The sequence below is a fragment of the Panulirus ornatus genome, chromosome 68 (assembly GCF_036320965.1).
Source record: "Panulirus ornatus isolate Po-2019 chromosome 68, ASM3632096v1, whole genome shotgun sequence".
In the NCBI taxonomy this organism is placed as follows: domain Eukaryota; kingdom Metazoa; phylum Arthropoda; class Malacostraca; order Decapoda; family Palinuridae; genus Panulirus; species Panulirus ornatus.
The window spans coordinates 15390963-15410102 of record NC_092291.1 but is presented as its reverse complement, the minus strand read 5'-3'; the positions used below and the strand labels follow the sequence as shown (position 1 = coordinate 15410102).

Here is a 19140-nt window from a genome sequence, read left to right as displayed (position 1 = left end):
AGCATTATGAGCCTCTAAAGTGAAGGATTCAATCGCTAACGAGGAGATTAAGCAGATATGATCAGTATCTACACAGTACTAGGCACTCAGGGGTATCTGTGCAACGCCGTGACCTGGACAGTAGCCAATCAATGACCTGGAAAATACCAGGACAGTATCACGACTGGACAGTACCTGAACAGTGCTGCGACCTGGACAGTACCTTGGATCTTCCGTAGGTGGGTGGGTGGCCCGACCTCTTCGTACTCCGGCTCGTTGTTCCTCCGGTCTCCTGCGCCGACCTGCAACTGAGGGCGACACTGTCAGTGTGGAGTGTAGTGCCAGGCTGGGTGGGACAGTGCCAGATTGAGGGAAAGTGCCAGCATTTGGGATTGTGTCAAAATGGAGGGACAGTGCCATACTGAAGGAAACTATCAGCCTAAGGGGCAGTGTCAGTCAAAGGAACACCATCAATGGGGAGGAAAGTGTTTGTCTGAGGGGTCACTGCTAGTGTGAAGGGCAGTGTCAGTCAGTAGGTCATTTTCAGTTAGAGGAAACAGTGTTCCTCCCAGGGCAGAGGCTGCTGGCACACACAAATGCATAGGTATATACAAACAGCAATTCATACATACTCTTAAACATGTATACATGTCAAAAATTGCTCATACATAAACATGCACATCGAAAACAATATTCTAACTTTAATCACATAGCCTCAGGACCCTTTTTAGCGGTTTCAATGTTGCGCTACAGTAAGTATAAGTAACATGACTGACTCCTTTGTATTGAGAAATTCCTCGACAGGAGCGCACTTCTTTCGCCCTTTAATGACGACAAAATCCCGGTAAAGACGACTTTTCAATCGTAGTGTTTCTTCATGAAGGAAGACTTCGGCAACATTCAGTAAATCAGCGTTTCACGTTCAAACACCTCAACACTTTCATTATAAATTCTGTAATTGGTACTCAGGTGAAGAGGAACTACTTTTATACGAAGCTGCCGCGTAACCTCCTAAATGGGAAGGGTCTTGGGGAAAAAAAGAAGGTAATTCCGTTAATGAAAACTACATTACTAAGAGATAACCATAACTCATCGCAAAACTCTTACTTCCAAGTTACAACTAATGTTTAAGAACCTAACCTAACTCACGTCAGAACGCGATAGTTTTGTTTCATAGTCCTTAAAACCTCGTGTTAAATGTTGCACATCTTCATAAGTCCACGTTGGAGAACAAAGATATCTATTTGGTGAGGAGGTCGGTGGGCCATTCCCTGGGAGCGAGACGAGGCTGGACATTTTTCATGGCGAACACTGATTTAAACACTTGGATACAAAAAAAAAAAAAAAAAAAACAGCACCCGCAATATGTCTGACAACCTCGAGTCACGTGAGCATTAATGCAATTTAAAGGCAAGACAATAAACATACACAAACACCCTGTCAGACAAATGTGAGTGGGAAAATAATTATATTTTAGAGTCAAATTAGCATTTGGCAGCTGATAATGCGATATCAATCGATCACAAAAGTAAAGAACATCGATGCAATTATATACCTGCCAACCAGTGATGAGACAGCATCAACATACATCCTTTGAATATGCGAACACACCAAGACTCTAGGAACAACCAGAGATAAGGTTGTCATCCTCAAGGTATGATCAGATATGGCTGAGAAGATGAGCCATGAGAAACCTCAGCAAGCCTATTAAAAGCGCCAACGCAGTAAACACGTCAACGTAAATTCACAGACTAAGGGCACTGACCAGCTTGGTGGCTATGACCTTTTGTGGGCTCAGGAAACAGCTGTAAAGTCACTACTTCCCCAGACGACACCAGCTTCCCCCAGCAACATATAGTGTTAACCTACAACACCACCACCAAAACTCTCAGGTACATCCTAGCTGCGACCTCCTAGCATCATCAATACATACTATCTCCAACACCACCCTTCTACCACAAGGACAGGCATCATCCCCATCCACATAACATTCTACAGGCATCAAAATATAAATCCCTATACCAAACTGTATCTTTCCCCCCACACTAGATCCCCTTTCCCTTCCACCACACTCCAGTCTCACCACACCTCGATTCTAATTACTCCCACTACCTCCTGTCTCTCCGGGATATATCTGCCATTCCATGCTCGTCTCCCAGCACCTTCCACCGTGACATCCTTCGCTACTGTAGTCTCTTCCCTAAAACAAGTAGTCTGCATAAAATACAGTCCTACAGTTACTCCCATCACGATGACTGTAACTTGACCTGAATATGCCGGTGTCCGCCTACATGTGTGACCGAAGTGAAAAGGGAGAGACCAAAGACAGACAGACAGAATACACTCTCCACCTCACCAACTTTATCAATCTTATCAAATATCAGCTCTCACATCACCAACACTGCCCATGCTCTTTTTGAAACTTCGGTGTACGTTTGGTATAATATACATTTGCGACAGTGAACATGAAAAAAAAACATTCTAAATAGAGTTTTAATCTCAGTTAACCACTGGTACGAAAGGTAAAGTGTCAGTGTTCACAAATTCATCTTGGATATCTGGATACCCTTGCGACTTTCCTACAAAATGAAAGAGATCCTCAGCCAGACTAAAAACGTTAGGGAACCGAGGGATGTACAGGAAGGAACAGTGTACTGTCCAATGTAATAACATTTGGATTGCACGGGGAGGAAGTTCCACACTCGTGGGGCCCCATCTCTGAACTTTCTCTACTATCGTAATGTGTGTGTGTGTGTGTGTGTGTGTGTGTGTGTGTGTTGGGGGAAGAGGTGCAGTGCCCGGGGCGAGAAGGCTCGCAGGCACCGTCTTGGTCAAGTGCCAGACGCCTACGCCGCCACCAGCAGAAGTTGTGGCACCGCCTGGGACGTGGAAGCACACCACTCTAAACTTCTGGTTACAGTCCGGACGTACAACTGTCTCTACACTTCACAGTTCCCTGGCAAGAGAAGGCTGAAGCATAATAGGTTTCCTTTCCATCTCAGAAGATGAAGATACACCAGTCTGTACACTTCACAGCCTCCAAGAAAGACATGGAAATCAGTTCGGTACACCGACATTTGCTCCCCAAAATGTTCAAAAGCTGGTTGTTTGTTACTATAGAGGTCTGCTGCCTCCAAGATCTACCAGTCTAACATGCAAACTCCCAACGTTTTACACCCAGTGAAATTATCCGTCCAGCGGATAATATTGACCCTAGATTTAAATCTAGCCTTTTGTTAAGGAATCTTAAATTTTTGTGCATATATACGTACATTGCCGTTCTCTGCAACAGCATTAGACCCCTCCCATCCTAACCACTTCCAAAGCCAATCACCACATCCAAAGCAAAAATAGAACCATTACCCATTTCACTCATCGCTAACCTATTTTCATAGATCCCCCAATCCCCAACGAATACAACACAAACAAAACATATTCGCACCTACATGATCCAACAAACACAACAACCATCCCCCCCCAAACCAGTCTTGAACACCACCCCACCAAACATAGACTATCCGAAACTACACTCTCTAGGTACATACGAGTGCTGCTTTCTCATCTTCGTTCTAAACACATCCCATCACTCTAGCAGTGCAAGCACTGATGTAACATATCACAAGAACCCTCATGCCCATAATGCAGTTCCCATACCAAAGACACCGTACATTTACTCCTCAAATGTCCTGCTCTTACCTCACTCTCTCTCTCTCTCTCTCTCTCTCTCTCTCTCTCTCTCTCTCTCTCTCTCTCTCTCTCTCTCTCTCACACACACACACACACACACACACACACACACACACACACACACACACACACAACACACAACACAACGTCACTAAAGTCTGTGGGCGTGGCTGGCTTCTTGAGAGCTTCGGGAGCCCCACAGAATAATCCCCTGAGTACGAAGTCTTAATCCCCTGAGTACGAAGTCTTAATCCCCTGAGTACGAAGTCTTAATCCCCTGAGTACGAAGTCTTAATCCCCTGAGTACGAAGTCTTAATCCCCTGAGTACGAAGTCTTAATCCCCTGAGTACGAAGTCTTAATCCCCTGAGTACGAAGTCTTAATCCCCTGAGTACGAAGTCTTAATCCCCTGAGTACGAAGTCTTAATCCCCTGAGTACGAAGTCTTAATCCCCTGAGTACGAAGTCTTAATCCCCTGAGTACGAAGTCTTAATCCCCTGAGTACGAAGTCTTAATCCCCTGAGTACGAAGTCTTAATCCCCTGAGTACGAAGTCTTAATCCCCTGAGTACGAAGTCTTAATCCCCTGAGTACGAAGTCTTAATCCCCTGAGTACGAAGTCTTAATCCCCTGAGTACGAAGTCTTAATCCCCTGAGTACGAAGTCTTAATCCCCTGAGTACGAAGTCTTAATCCCCTGAGTACGAAGTCTTAATCCCCTGAGTACGAAGTCTTAATCCCCTGAGTACGAAGTCTTAATCCCCTGAGTACGAAGTCTTAATCCCCTGAGTACGAAGTCTTAATCCCCTGAGTACGAAGTCTTAATCCCCTGAGTACGAAGTCTTAATCCCCTGAGTACGAAGTCTTAATCCCCTGAGTACGAAGTCTTAATCCCCTGAGTACGAAGTCTTAATCCCCTGAGTACGAAGTCTTAATCCCCTGAGTACGAAGTCTTAATCCCCTGAGTACGAAGTCTTAATCCCCTGAGTACGAAGTCTTAATCCCCTGAGTACGAAGTCTTAATCCCCTGAGTACGAAGTCTTAATCCCCTGAGTACGAAGTCTTAATCCCCTGAGTACGAAGTCTTAATCCCCTGAGTACGAAGTCTTAATCCCCTGAGTACGAAGTCTTAATCCCCTGAGTACGAAGTCTTAATCCCCTGAGTACGAAGTCTTAATCCCCTGAGTACGAAGTCTTAATCCCCTGAGTACGAAGTCTTAATCCCCTGAGTACGAAGTCTTAATCCCCTGAGTACGAAGTCTTAATCCCCTGAGTACGAAGTCTTAATCCCCTGAGTACGAAGTCTTAATCCCCTGAGTACGAAGTCTTAATCCCCTGAGTACGAAGTCTTAATCCCCTGAGTACGAAGTCTTAATCCCCTGAGTACGAAGTCTTAATCCCCTGAGTACGAAGTCTTAATCCCCTGAGTACGAAGTCTTAATCCCCTGAGTACGAAGTCTTAATCCCCTGAGTACGAAGTCTTAATCCCCTGAGTACGAAGTCTTAATCCCCTGAGTACGAAGTCTTAATCCCCTGAGTACGAAGTCTTAATCCCCTGAGTACGAAGTCTTAATCCCCTGAGTACGAAGTCTTAATCCCCTGAGTACGAAGTCTTAATCCCCTGAGTACGAAGTCTTAATCCCCTGAGTACGAAGTCTTAATCCCCTGAGTACGAAGTCTTAATCCCCTGAGTACGAAGTCTTAATCCCCTGAGTACGAAGTCTTAATCCCCTGAGTACGAAGTCTTAATCCCCTGAGTACGAAGTCTTAATCCCCTGAGTACGAAGTCTTAATCCCCTGAGTACGAAGTCTTAATCCCCTGAGTACGAAGTCTTAATCCCCTGAGTACGAAGTCTTAATCCCCTGAGTACGAAGTCTTAATCCCCTGAGTACGAAGTCTTAATCCCCTGAGTACGAAGTCTTAATCCCCTGAGTACGAAGTCTTAATCCCCTGAGTACGAAGTCTTAATCCCCTGAGTACGAAGTCTTAATCCCCTGAGTACGAAGTCTTAATCCCCTGAGTACGAAGTCTTAATCCCCTGAGTACGAAGTCTTAATCCCCTGAGTACGAAGTCTTAATCCCCTGAGTACGAAGTCTTAATCCCCTGAGTACGAAGTCTTAATCCCCTGAGTACGAAGTCTTAATCCCCTGAGTACGAAGTCTTAATCCCCTGAGTACGAAGTCTTAATCCCCTGAGTACGAAGTCTTAATCCCCTGAGTACGAAGTCTTAATCCCCTGAGTACGAAGTCTTAATCCCCTGAGTACGAAGTCTTAATCCCCTGAGTACGAAGTCTTAATCCCCTGAGTACGAAGTCTTAATCCCCTGAGTACGAAGTCTTAATCCCCTGAGTACGAAGTCTTAATCCCCTGAGTACGAAGTCTTAATCCCCTGAGTACGAAGTCTTAATCCCCTGAGTACGAAGTCTTAATCCCCTGAGTACGAAGTCTTAATCCCCTGAGTACGAAGTCTTAATCCCCTGAGTACGAAGTCTTAATCCCCTGAGTACGAAGTCTTAATCCCCTGAGTACGAAGTCTTAATCCCCTGAGTACGAAGTCTTAATCCCCTGAGTACGAAGTCTTAATCCCCTGAGTACGAAGTCTTAATCCCCTGAGTACGAAGTCTTAATCCCCTGAGTACGAAGTCTTAATCCCCTGAGTACGAAGTCTTAATCCCCTGAGTACGAAGTCTTAATCCCCTGAGTACGAAGTCTTAATCCCCTGAGTACGAAGTCTTAATCCCCTGAGTACGAAGTCTTAATCCCCTGAGTACGAAGTCTTAATCCCCTGAGTACGAAGTCTTAATCCCCTGAGTACGAAGTCTTAATCCCCTGAGTACGAAGTCTTAATCCCCTGAGTACGAAGTCTTAATCCCCTGAGTACGAAGTCTTAATCCCCTGAGTACGAAGTCTTAATCCCCTGAGTACGAAGTCTTAATCCCCTGAGTACGAAGTCTTAATCCCCTGAGTACGAAGTCTTAATCCCCTGAGTACGAAGTCTTAATCCCCTGAGTACGAAGTCTTAATCCCCTGAGTACGAAGTCTTAATCCCCTGAGTACGAAGTCTTAATCCCCTGAGTACGAAGTCTTAATCCCCTGAGTACGAAGTCTTAATCCCCTGAGTACGAAGTCTTAATCCCCTGAGTACGAAGTCTTAATCCCCTGAGTACGAAGTCTTAATCCCCTGAGTACGAAGTCTTAATCCCCTGAGTACGAAGTCTTAATCCCCTGAGTACGAAGTCTTAATCCCCTGAGTACGAAGTCTTAATCCCCTGAGTACGAAGTCTTAATCCCCTGAGTACGAAGTCTTAATCCCCTGAGTACGAAGTCTTAATCCCCTGAGTACGAAGTCTTAATCCCCTGAGTACGAAGTCTTAATCCCCTGAGTACGAAGTCTTAATCCCCTGAGTACGAAGTCTTAATCCCCTGAGTACGAAGTCTTAATCCCCTGAGTACGAAGTCTTAATCCCCTGAGTACGAAGTCTTAATCCCCTGAGTACGAAGTCTTAATCCCCTGAGTACGAAGTCTTAATCCCCTGAGTACGAAGTCTTAATCCCCTGAGTACGAAGTCTTAATCCCCTGAGTACGAAGTCTTAATCCCCTGAGTACGAAGTCTTAATCCCCTGAGTACGAAGTCTTAATCCCCTGAGTACGAAGTCTTAATCCCCTGAGTACGAAGTCTTAATCCCCTGAGTACGAAGTCTTAATCCCCTGAGTACGAAGTCTTAATCCCCTGAGTACGAAGTCTTAATCCCCTGAGTACGAAGTCTTAATCCCCTGAGTACGAAGTCTTAATCCCCTGAGTACGAAGTCTTAATCCCCTGAGTACGAAGTCTTAATCCCCTGAGTACGAAGTCTTAATCCCCTGAGTACGAAGTCTTAATCCCCTGAGTACGAAGTCTTAATCCCCTGAGTACGAAGTCTTAATCCCCTGAGTACGAAGTCTTAATCCCCTGAGTACGAAGTCTTAATCCCCTGAGTACGAAGTCTTAATCCCCTGAGTACGAAGTCTTAATCCCCTGAGTACGAAGTCTTAATCCCCTGAGTACGAAGTCTTAATCCCCTGAGTACGAAGTCTTAATCCCCTGAGTACGAAGTCTTAATCCCCTGAGTACGAAGTCTTAATCCCCTGAGTACGAAGTCTTAATCCCCTGAGTACGAAGTCTTAATCCCCTGAGTACGAAGTCTTAATCCCCTGAGTACGAAGTCTTAATCCCCTGAGTACGAAGTCTTAATCCCCTGAGTACGAAGTCTTAATCCCCTGAGTACGAAGTCTTAATCCCCTGAGTACGAAGTCTTAATCCCCTGAGTACGAAGTCTTAATCCCCTGAGTACGAAGTCTTAATCCCCTGAGTACGAAGTCTTAATCCCCTGAGTACGAAGTCTTAATCCCCTGAGTACGAAGTCTTAATCCCCTGAGTACGAAGTCTTAATCCCCTGAGTACGAAGTCTTAATCCCCTGAGTACGAAGTCTTAATCCCCTGAGTACGAAGTCTTAATCCCCTGAGTACGAAGTCTTAATCCCCTGAGTACGAAGTCTTAATCCCCTGAGTACGAAGTCTTAATCCCCTGAGTACGAAGTCTTAATCCCCTGAGTACGAAGTCTTAATCCCCTGAGTACGAAGTCTTAATCCCCTGAGTACGAAGTCTTAATCCCCTGAGTACGAAGTCTTAATCCCCTGAGTACGAAGTCTTAATCCCCTGAGTAGGAATGTAAACAAATTTGCGTATATATACATCACAAAAACTAAATCTGTTCACGCTGATTGAGACAACTGAACGAAAATGTACACGATTAATGATCATTACTTTCGATGAAAGCGTCGATAAACAAATTCATAAAGGATAATGATTTCGAAATAAAAAAAGACTAATAAGAGAAATAAATGAGTTCGGGAAGGACATGTTCCAACCACAAAAATATGATATGGTTCACAAAACTGCCAAGGTAAATGTTGACGAAGCAAAAGAAAAAATAATCCAGGAATTTGTATTCACTGCAACCCATTTCGAATGAGTTGTTTTAGCACTGAAGAGGAGTGATGTGTGCTGGAGACCAATGTCTGGGGTGGGTGTGGAGGAGGAGTGGAGTGGGCTAGGGGCCAGGGTTCTGGGGTGGGCGTGGAGGATTAGCAGTGTGGGTTGGGGGCCAAAGTCTGCCTCTGGCCGAAGACATTCAGAGCAACAAGGTCGAAGATGCCTGAGACTGATAAATTTGTCTCTGGGAATTCCGAATCAACATGAAAAAATACGCATAAATATAAAGTGAAAAAAATCATATATATATATATATATATATATATATAAATATATATATATATATATATATATATATATATATATATATATATATATATATATATATATATATATTGCTTGAGCAACACTGGATATGTATAGAAATTTAAAAAGAAATTGAAAACGAAAAAAGACATTTCATAGGTGAAAATGAAGCAATACAGATAAAAAAAAAAAGCTGGAAATTACCGTTCTACCGTTCCAAATCTCCAGTAAAACACATAGCCTCCCACTCACAAACACGTCTAAAGAAAGCTAGGAGTCGTATGGACGCAGGTTAATGGACAATCATTGCACACTGGCGGGACGCCAAGATTTAATGGATGAACTTTGAAAAGTGCTGAGAGTGTGGTGGCGGGAGCATAACTGTTTCTGACGTGCAGAATGTGCTCCAACGGTACGTGCGGCACGGTGTCAAAACGCTCTTACTTTTATGCTTACATCCCTACTAACCCTGAGAGACTCTGGTGTCTGCCTGCTACTTGAGTTTTCCTCCCCCACACTTTTGTGATATCAAGCTTTTCCCGTCAGTCTCATCTTTCTCGCGAGGCTCTCTTTTTCTTCTCCTTCCGCCTCCCTCTAACTACATCTCCATTCCTTTATGCCTTTCTAGGCTTGATGCGGCACGCTCCTACACCATCAACATGTGCCCCAGCCTTCTTACTTTAGACTCGAATACGTCTTTAAGAATGCAGCTAACGCAGACGAAGTTTCTAACACCCTTTCCTCTTTCTCTAATATTCCCAACGCCTGTTTCAATTTTCCTGCGTCACTTTCAGTAAATTTTCTTTTTTCTCATCATCTTCTAGCTTTCTGTCAGACATAACAATATGTACTTTGATTCCGAAAGTGATTTATCTTCCTTGTTTATCAAACGATTCCCGAGACGACCTGCCCTTCCCGCCAAGTGCCTGCGTCAGGTCCATATCACCGCAACCTCCTCCATCTTCCAAGGTCGGACCAAGCGCCTGAACACCTCAGCTTGTTTAATTTTGTTTCCCCCCTCCTGCCTTCTTCAGTCTTTGCCTCTTCCCCTCCAGCTCATTACCAAGTCTGTTTTTCCCGCATTAACTTTCAGTCCACGATGTTCAAGGCTTTTCCTACCATCTCGAACACCTGTTGTGTAACTCTTCCTCCGCCTCGTCTGTTACATATCACCTGTACACAACGGTAGCCACCGCGATGCCTTGTGAACTCCTTCATTTACGACACCCACTGCACTCACAGAGAAAAATGGGCTCAGAACCTACCCTGTTTATAATGAACTTGAAATACAACCTAACAATCATGTATGGAAGAATTGTAATATGGTTTTCACTTTCTATTGAGGTAATAATATTAAGTGTTTCAAATTTGCCTAAAGATTCATTTTTACAATAAAAAATCTTTTCGTGATATAATATATATATATATATATATATATATATATATATATATATATATATATATATATATATATATATATATATATATTAGGATAAAAAGCTTATACACTGGGGAATGGTAAGGCACTTCCTCTATAACCTCAGTTTTTGGATCCCGGAGGTGGAATAGGTAAGAGAAATGTGTTAGAATCTGTTCTTGACAGCTCAAAGGAAAAAAAAAGAGGAGTGTTTAATACTGAGTAGTTGGGGATATTAGGGTCTGAATGACGAGAAGAAAGAGAAACTATTCTGTGAAGTGTTTGAACTGAATGATACGGATGAAAATAAAACAAACTTAGCCCGTTGAGTTCGATGTCTTAATCCTATAAGCAAGACGACTTAGACTTAGCCCCTTGAGTACGAAGTCTTAATCCCCTGAGTACGAAGTCTTAATCCCCTGCGTATGACGACTTTGATTACGACGATTAAAGTCATCATACTCAAAGGTTAACTCGTCGAACTGAAAAAGATCATGTCGTCGTTCTCAAGAAGAAAAGGAAAACTAACTGAAAAGGTAAAGGTGAGAAGGAAGAAAATGTGGTCAGTCGTAAATGAATGATGGAACAGAGCAAAGACAGGGGTAACCAAACATGTCAGCACAGGAGAGGCAAGCAGTGAGTGACAGAGCAATGTAGTCCAAGGTTACTGCGAACTGAAGATAGGAGGAACAAGGTTAGGTTGACAGTTGGGTAAACATTAACAGATAGCCAGAAAGAGAGAGGTTCGAGGAAAGCTTTTTGATCAGCATGGTTCAAGTGTGCAACTCATTAAGGGAAGGTGCAGAACAGAAGTGATGGGTGAGGTGACTAACATGCTCCCCCACCCCCTCTTCTTTAAGAGAACCATAAGAGCAGCACTTTCAGGAGGTGGGACGGAAGCTGGAAGAATGGAAGTGAGGAAATTGGCAAGACTTGTGAGCAAATTTGAATATTTTCACAAACACTTGTTCAGGGAAAAACCCAGTTTACAGAAAATTAAAATGTACCTGCGTTGCCCGACGTCCCGCTAATATATATATATATATATATATATATATATATATATATATATATATATATATATATATATATATATATATATATATATATATATGTATATATATATATATATATATATATATATATATATATATATATATATATATATATATATATATATATATATATATATATATTTAACAACTGTGTTATGAATATGAACTAATCATTTACCAACCTAAGAGATCTTGCCCCCCAAAAAAATTAATCAGTTTTTCCTATTATCCAAATCTATGCAATTCATTATATCCTACATCGCATCCATCCGTCATCTCCACACACAGGAGTACCTTAGACGCAGAGCATGAAGTTTCAACCATATACTGTCCTCAGGTTAACGTGCTGACAAGAATATGTCCACAGGCAGACAGACAGATGCAGCTGTAACGACATAACTGTCGCTCGACACCACATGTAATAGCAGGACATAAAGAAGAAAGATAATGTTTTTATGACCAGTGAGACCACAATGGGGATGAAAATCTTAAGAAATAAAAACAGCACCAGAACAGATTGTACTATGGTAGATTCTTATTAACTTTACGTCGACCTGCTCAGCAATAAACGAATCGTAAACTAACTCTTGAAAAGAAAGGAAAATGAATATTGCTAAAAGATATGTCGATTTCCATATGCGAGGAGAAGTGATTGGTATTAAATAACTCAAGTAAGTATATCTATAAATAGGTCTATCTGTTACTTAATTGTACAGTACGGGGAAGGGGTTTCCACTCGCTGAGCCCCGTATCTTGAACTTTACCCTGAAACTTTCTAAACTTTCGCAGTCTGTCCGCTTTCACAATCTATTTACTCAGTTTACTACTTTTATCAACAACTAATATTATAAAAGTGCTCCTCTGCATCTTTTCTAATAAAAGTCTTGCTTGATTTCATGTTAGGGGCTCTGATTCTTCTATCTCTGCATCTCTAGAAAAACTGTTCAAGTTGACGTCAACACATGTCATCCAAACTTCCGGTGAGGTAGATAGAAGTTTGCTTACTGTCTGACCTGAACAGTCAGGTGGGAAACCAGGGAAGAGAGAAGAGTGTTGGGAAGGACGATGGGGTTTATTGTTGTTCGATTCGCCAGATCCCTGCCTGGCAGAGGCCCTTGTCATACAGTGGCCTCGCTCTTAGCCTTCCTTTCAATAATGGGCCAATGCTACACACTGGGAAACATCCTTCGCGTAAGAGGGTTAGTAATGTCTTTATATAGCAAGGAGGTAGCTCCCTCCCCGCCCGTGTGAACGACAGGACAGGCGAAAAATTATAGCCATCGTGTCTAGACGAGGCTGTAAATTAGTCTCTGAAGGGAAGAAGACTGAGGAGCGACGTATTCTTGAGGTGAAGCACCAGATAAAAATCTTACTTCAAAAGGACAGGAGTAAGTTGAGACGGATGGATTACGTATTTCCAAGATGGGAATGTGAGGATTATCCATGAATGAAACCGACAAAGGTGAGAACTAGGGTGGGTGTTTGGTTAATCTCATGGGACAATTGTAGAGTTGCAACCTGCATGTGGATGTCTTTAGCGAGAAAGCCAGTAAGGCAGAAGGACCTATGGAGCAGAACATGTATGCTATGTGGTCCAGATGTTTATAATCAAAAAAGGGTCAGTCGATACGGCAAGGACATTGCCATTCTTGCACCGCTGGTAACCGCACCGTTCAGGGACCTCCCTTTCTCAAGTAACATGCCTTGCCAAAATTCAGTCTCTACAACCACAGCACATTAACACAACCTTTAGGGCGATGTCTCCCTCTCTCATCTTCTTTAACCAATTGTGCATTACAGTTCTTACGGGTTAGGTCGAAAGTTACACCATTACACCCACGGCTCATACCATCGTGCTGAAGGAGTTGATATCGCGTCTGGCTCTGCTGGCACTGCACCAGTGTAGTATAGCTGCAACAGGTGACAGTGTCAGAAGCGTTGCCACACCTGACACCGGCCCTGTCAAAAAAAAAAAAAAAAAACAATCCTGGGCTCACCATACCACGGTGTATTTCAAATATTTCAATGACCACAGTGTAGGAGCTGCCATCAATATAATGGTCAGATGTACACGTAAAATCCATCAATCGCCTGAGCACAACGGTACGACCCTTAAGCATGATTGATGGCTTGGCCTTTACCCTGAGTCAGGATCAACAGTCGCGCCATCATATCAATGAAGTAAACCCGGCCAATCTCTTTAGAGACCCAGCTCTCTCCTCAGTGTCCTGGCGCTCCCTTTAGGGGCTCGGTGAGTCCTTTAGAGGCACAGAGCGCTCTTCACAAAATCATACACGAACAGAGAAAGGCATCTACTTTGCTGCTAAAACCACTTTTTCTGTCCTGTGAGAGCATCTGGACATCTCGACTGCTCTTTCTTTCTTTCTTTTTCTGACGTAAGCTTTCATTTTAGAACACACTGCAGCAGCATCCCACATCCATATCACCAGTAATCTCTGCTTTTGTTGACTCAGTTCCTTGCGCTCTCATGAAATTCTTACATGCTGCCAACGCCCTTGACCTAAGGTATTTACGTGTTAACTGTGAAAAGGTTAGCCTCTTTTGTTCCCTTCCTATTCACTCATATGGGCCTGGAAATAATCCTAGAAGGATCGAAACTTTTAAGATTTTCTCACATTAACTTCTTCCTCCATAATGTGGGTATTATCATCTGTCAACAGCACGCCACCATGTTTCTTAGATTTTAACTTGTGTGCGCCAGCTAACGCAAAAGACTTCTTCAAGGAGAACAAAGAAGTAGCTTTGTTCATCCTTGACAAACACACTCCAAGAGACACCTGCAGTAAAGTTGCCCACATAAGAAAACTGTATCAACTTTAGTGCAATGGCAGCTCTGGCCTCTACAAACGGCATGATATTCTTGCAATATTCAACACCTCAAAACATACCCTTCGTTTAATGCAAAAATTACTCTAATTACGGTGTAACTATTTTTGACACAAATCTTGGCGGAACTGGCATGAACGTTTATCAGCCTGAAATATGCAAAACTCACATATAAGTTTGCGATACATCGCGTTATACCACTATTGTACCTAATCCACAGCATCTTTTAACATATAAGTGATGAGGCATTTGGCTCAAAAGTTCAATAGGCCCAGTTACTTGCCCCGACAACAATAGGAAATTCTGTACATTTGCTCTTGTGGACAATATCAAATCGACCTACTGGAAAATCTGAGGGGCTCTATTCACCTTTCCGTCCCATCACTGAAAATCCCTGAAAAGATCCGCTGGCACGATCACTTTTCAATAACTATGATCGAATTGTCGGTGTGTTACATTCAACATAGACGACGTGGTCTGATCAATAAGAATCAAATACTGTGCAACGTTCGTATTATCTCACTGGGTTAAAAGCATTTACTGTGCTCTGCAGCGAACCGAAATGACCACCATGGGCATCCATTTTATGGAATGCAAACAGTAGGTTCCCCTGAATATGCAGCACTCAACACGTAACCTATTATGCACTCTGAACACTGATCAATTACAGTGTCCGTAAAGCCGCAACAGCCAGGTGTAGTTTCACCCATCAGTTTTGAAATAACAAAGTGAGAGAGTACGCATTTAGCAACATGACGCTGAAATCCAAAGCGTTGCGTCACCTGGGTCTCGGAGACCAAAATGGACATTACTTGAGGGAGCTGGCGGCTGTCGCGTTTTCTCCACCATATGTCCACCATACGTTATGACTAGGTCATGTCTTTATACCATAATCATGCTGCTTGACTTACAGTAAACGCTTACTATAGTTACGCTACAACCAAAAAGACTGCTAGACCACCTTGAATAACAAGTATACTGGATATCATGTTCTTATTTTCTAAAATATCCTAACGCTTTACAAAAGTTTATGATCTATATAGACGCTTAGTTATGAAATCATTGTGTACGAATTTTATCAACACTGTTTTGCCCAGAACACTTCAAAAGTACCCTATTTTTACCTACTGTAATCAGCTTACTTCTCATATAATTTGTTGCAGTATAAACTTAATCAACGTGGCCTTTTCTTTTCTTTAACCATTTGAGCATTATCCACTCTATGTCAGAACACACCATTAAAGAGGTGACGAAGTAGAATACTATGTGTTGTCCTGCAAGCGGAGAAACTGGTATCCTATTCTCTCGGCTGTTGCTGTCTGGATGGAAAACAAATCCGAGTCCATGAAGAAGAAAAAGAAGAAAAAACATGTTGTCAATTAAGTTTTACCCCAATACCGTCGATTTTCACTCTTGTCGAGTAATACATCTTCACCAGCTTTTGACAACAAAGTATTAATCTCATTCTTAAAATATCATAGGTAAAACAAGCAAAATAAAAAAATAATTACACCATGGTCAACAAATCATATATCTTTTATCGGTCATAGCCAATGATACGTTTAGGCTCTATACTTTGGAATACTGGAACAATTAATACGTTTATGTTAACGTACATAGTGATATAAATGCTAACTTGCTAAAATATTAGCTGTCCCCAAAACGAGCATCAAATTGTACCATTGGTTCACAGGGGATACCCCATCGAATGAACTTAAGTGCTGAGGCTACCTATAGCTGTGTCAGAGACATGAATCTTTTTTTTTTTTTTTTTTTGCTAAAGCATGAAACTCATCATTTCTATTAGATCTGTGGAGGCCTTAACCTACATCTGTTCCAGATATCACGAGCAAAGAATATACACAAACAACAAAGATTAAAACCGAAAATATTACCATACATGGAATCATACAAAAAATATGCAAAATAATATATTGTAACAGGAAAAGGGTGCAACTTACTAAATAGGAAAATATTCAGAAAACGTTATGGTAACAAAATTAAAAGCTCCACTTACAAAGGCTAAGCTGAGTTTGCGTTTGGCAAACGGGGAGGCTTTCTCCTTGTCCTCGGACTTGGCCCTGGGCGGCCTCAGGACTTCTCGCGTACCAACCATCTTATCGCAACGCAACACTCACAAACACAACTTTTCTAGTCTCTGCGCTCTCAGGGTAATTCTCTTAATACCTCTTAAAATACGATATAGGCAAAGTTCAATCACCCTTAAAGGCTTACCCGGCCCTAAGGGGGTAAACGATAGCCTAGACTTGAAATCGTATTCTCTTTTAAACTATAAACTGCATTGCACTGCACTGCCAGCACCCCGAGGAGGCTGGATAAGCTGAACATAAAGGCACCAGTAAACTTTATAATATAACAATATTCACTTCTGGTATTCACACGCATATATATATGTGTATCTTAATTTGTTGAAGAGTTCGTAGCGAGCAAACGAAGTTAGGACTGGCTCCACGTTGTCACCTGTTTGCGCGACGGCCGCAGCCAAACTGAGCATAAGACCCTGTGCCACTTAAACGGTGGGAAAAAATATCACTTTGGAAGAGTTCCATGAATGTGTATAAAGTGACTTGTAGGTTTTGTGAGGGTGAATCACAACGGCGAGACCCCACCTTCCAAATTCTTGTGTTAAGGAGCAAATTAAGTTAACGAAAGGGTAAGTATAATTGTGCTAAGGTCTCTCTAGAACTCAAATCCGGGCTTGCGAGGTTAGCCAACATCTGTGCTCCCGGCATCCGTGGAAAACATTGCCGGACGAAACCTGTTTATGCGTACAAATTTCAAGTCTGTCCTTTGAGGGAAAACTGCACTTGTTATATTCCGTTTTTTCTATGTAATATTACGTGATATACGATAAACCAGTACGAACGCCTTCCAATAGTTACTGTGGAGCATAAGTTGATGTATCCGTTATCGTGACTCCCAATGTGTCTGCCAAAATCTAGCAGTGAATCATTACCAATAAGAAAATGATCACCAGAAATTTAAAATACCGAAGTTGGTAGTCTCTTTGCGAGCGGGTTAGAAAGTGGGGAAAAAACGTTCGTGTATATTTAGCAAACAAAAGCCAGTAGTTCCTCCCGGGGGAATACACAAAAAAGGGGGTGTTAACGGCGGCTGACTGGGCGGTGGAGCAAATTGTAAGTTGGAGGCTAAAATCTGTGAAAGTCGCGTTCCAAGGGTGGGAGGACACTAGGTAATGTCTCCTTTCCCTAGTTTATAGATGTATCTCAATCATAAGTGCATGTATTCCATTAAAAAACATGTTGTAGATGAACATGTAAGTCAGAAAAATATAAGAGAAGGGGATGAAGCCTTCCCCGAGCTTGCTCACTTCCGTCTCTTAAAGTTTTGCTCATGACAGGCGCCCAAACATCTAAAGCCATCTACAAAACTAGTGGATGGCTTTTCACGAATTTTTCGAATCACTGATATAATGAGCTGGATTGTAACTATCTTCTGCTTGAGCTTATATATATATATATATATATATATATATATATATATATATATATATATATATATATATATATATATATAAAGTAAAGCCGGACTCCGGCTGCCTATGGCTGCACAGCGAATGAAAAGCCTCGTTCTGCGAGGCTGTTTCAGTGTCTGGTGAAAGGGCGAAAGGAATTAGTTTCGTCAAAGAACTTATCACTCCAGAGGAGTTCATCGGGTTTCTGCAACTGGAAATAGCACAACCTTGGACCTACAAGAGCTCCTGGAAAAGGGGTTCTGAGATACAACCACGACCCTTTCAAGACAAGGGTCCTGGGGCAACTATAGACAAAGAAATGAAAAAATACGTAAATAAAAGAGAGGTGAGCGGACCCCGCGTGCGAGAGAAGCCACCTTCGTTGCGGCTGTGTATCATCGTCAGTGGACGGAAAAAGATTCAAGCGTTGTCGAGGACCTCGCCCCAAAGGAGTACACTTTAAACTGCGTCGAGTGCCGCCTCGAAGTTGCAGGAGCCCTATTAAATGTGGCCCTCGATATATATATATATATATATATATATATATATATATATATATATATATATATACATATATATATATATATATATATATATATATATATATATATATATATATATATATATATATATATATCCACCACACGACAGTGCCTAACTCACGGAGTTATTCCACGATCGATTGAGACGCTCATTACGCCACTACCTTCCCACGACCAATAACGCTGGCAGAACCTGTCTATTTCTGCCTTACTAGTCCCTGACGGCGGTGCAAGGCTTGTGCCGTGAGTCACGTGGTGAAGTGCAGAAATAACGCGTGGTTGATATTAGTGGCTGTGAAGAGTGGAGTCATGTAGAGGATGCATAAGTAGGCATTTCCAAGTTAAGGTGTGGAAACTGAACACTTAGAGGAAAGAATCAGAGTGCGCATGGAAACAAGATCGACGAAATAAATATGCTCCTTTCTCTATTGTCTATCAGAACCAATGAAGACGGCAAAATAAAGGGAGAAGAGTGGGAGGGAAGGTAAAAAAAAAAAAAAATAGTATAACGACAGGGAGAAAAGAAGTGTTACATATTTGAAAAAAAACGGGAGCGAAGGTAGAAATGTCATTCTTATGGTTTCCTTCTCAAGTATGTATTCATTGTTGTTGAAAATATACATAAAAGGTATCAAACACACCGGTACATAACTCTGGGTGGCAGAGCGATGACGTATGAGTCAGCTGGGTCTTGGCCAGCCTTCAACCCACTCAGCTGATAGGCAAAACACCAGAGATTAATGAAGACCTCACGTTTAGAAAACTAGATAACTAAAGTTTCACTTTCAAAACGAAATGTGATACTTCACTGTATTATTATTTCCGTGCAATTATGA

At 42.2% G+C, this 19140-nt stretch overlaps 1 protein-coding gene across 1 annotated transcript in view; it reads right to left on the bottom strand.

Annotated features, from left to right (window-relative positions):
- LOC139747352 (uncharacterized) overlaps positions 1-16768 on the bottom strand; it is a 127031-nt gene extending 110263 nt beyond the window's left edge. The window contains 2 exon segments of the mRNA XM_071659559.1: positions 203-287; positions 16284-16768. Of these exon segments, the coding sequence (XP_071515660.1) occupies positions 203-287; positions 16284-16382 (184 nt within the window). The 5' untranslated portion in view covers positions 16383-16768.
- Positions 16769-19140: the final 2372 nt, after the last annotated feature.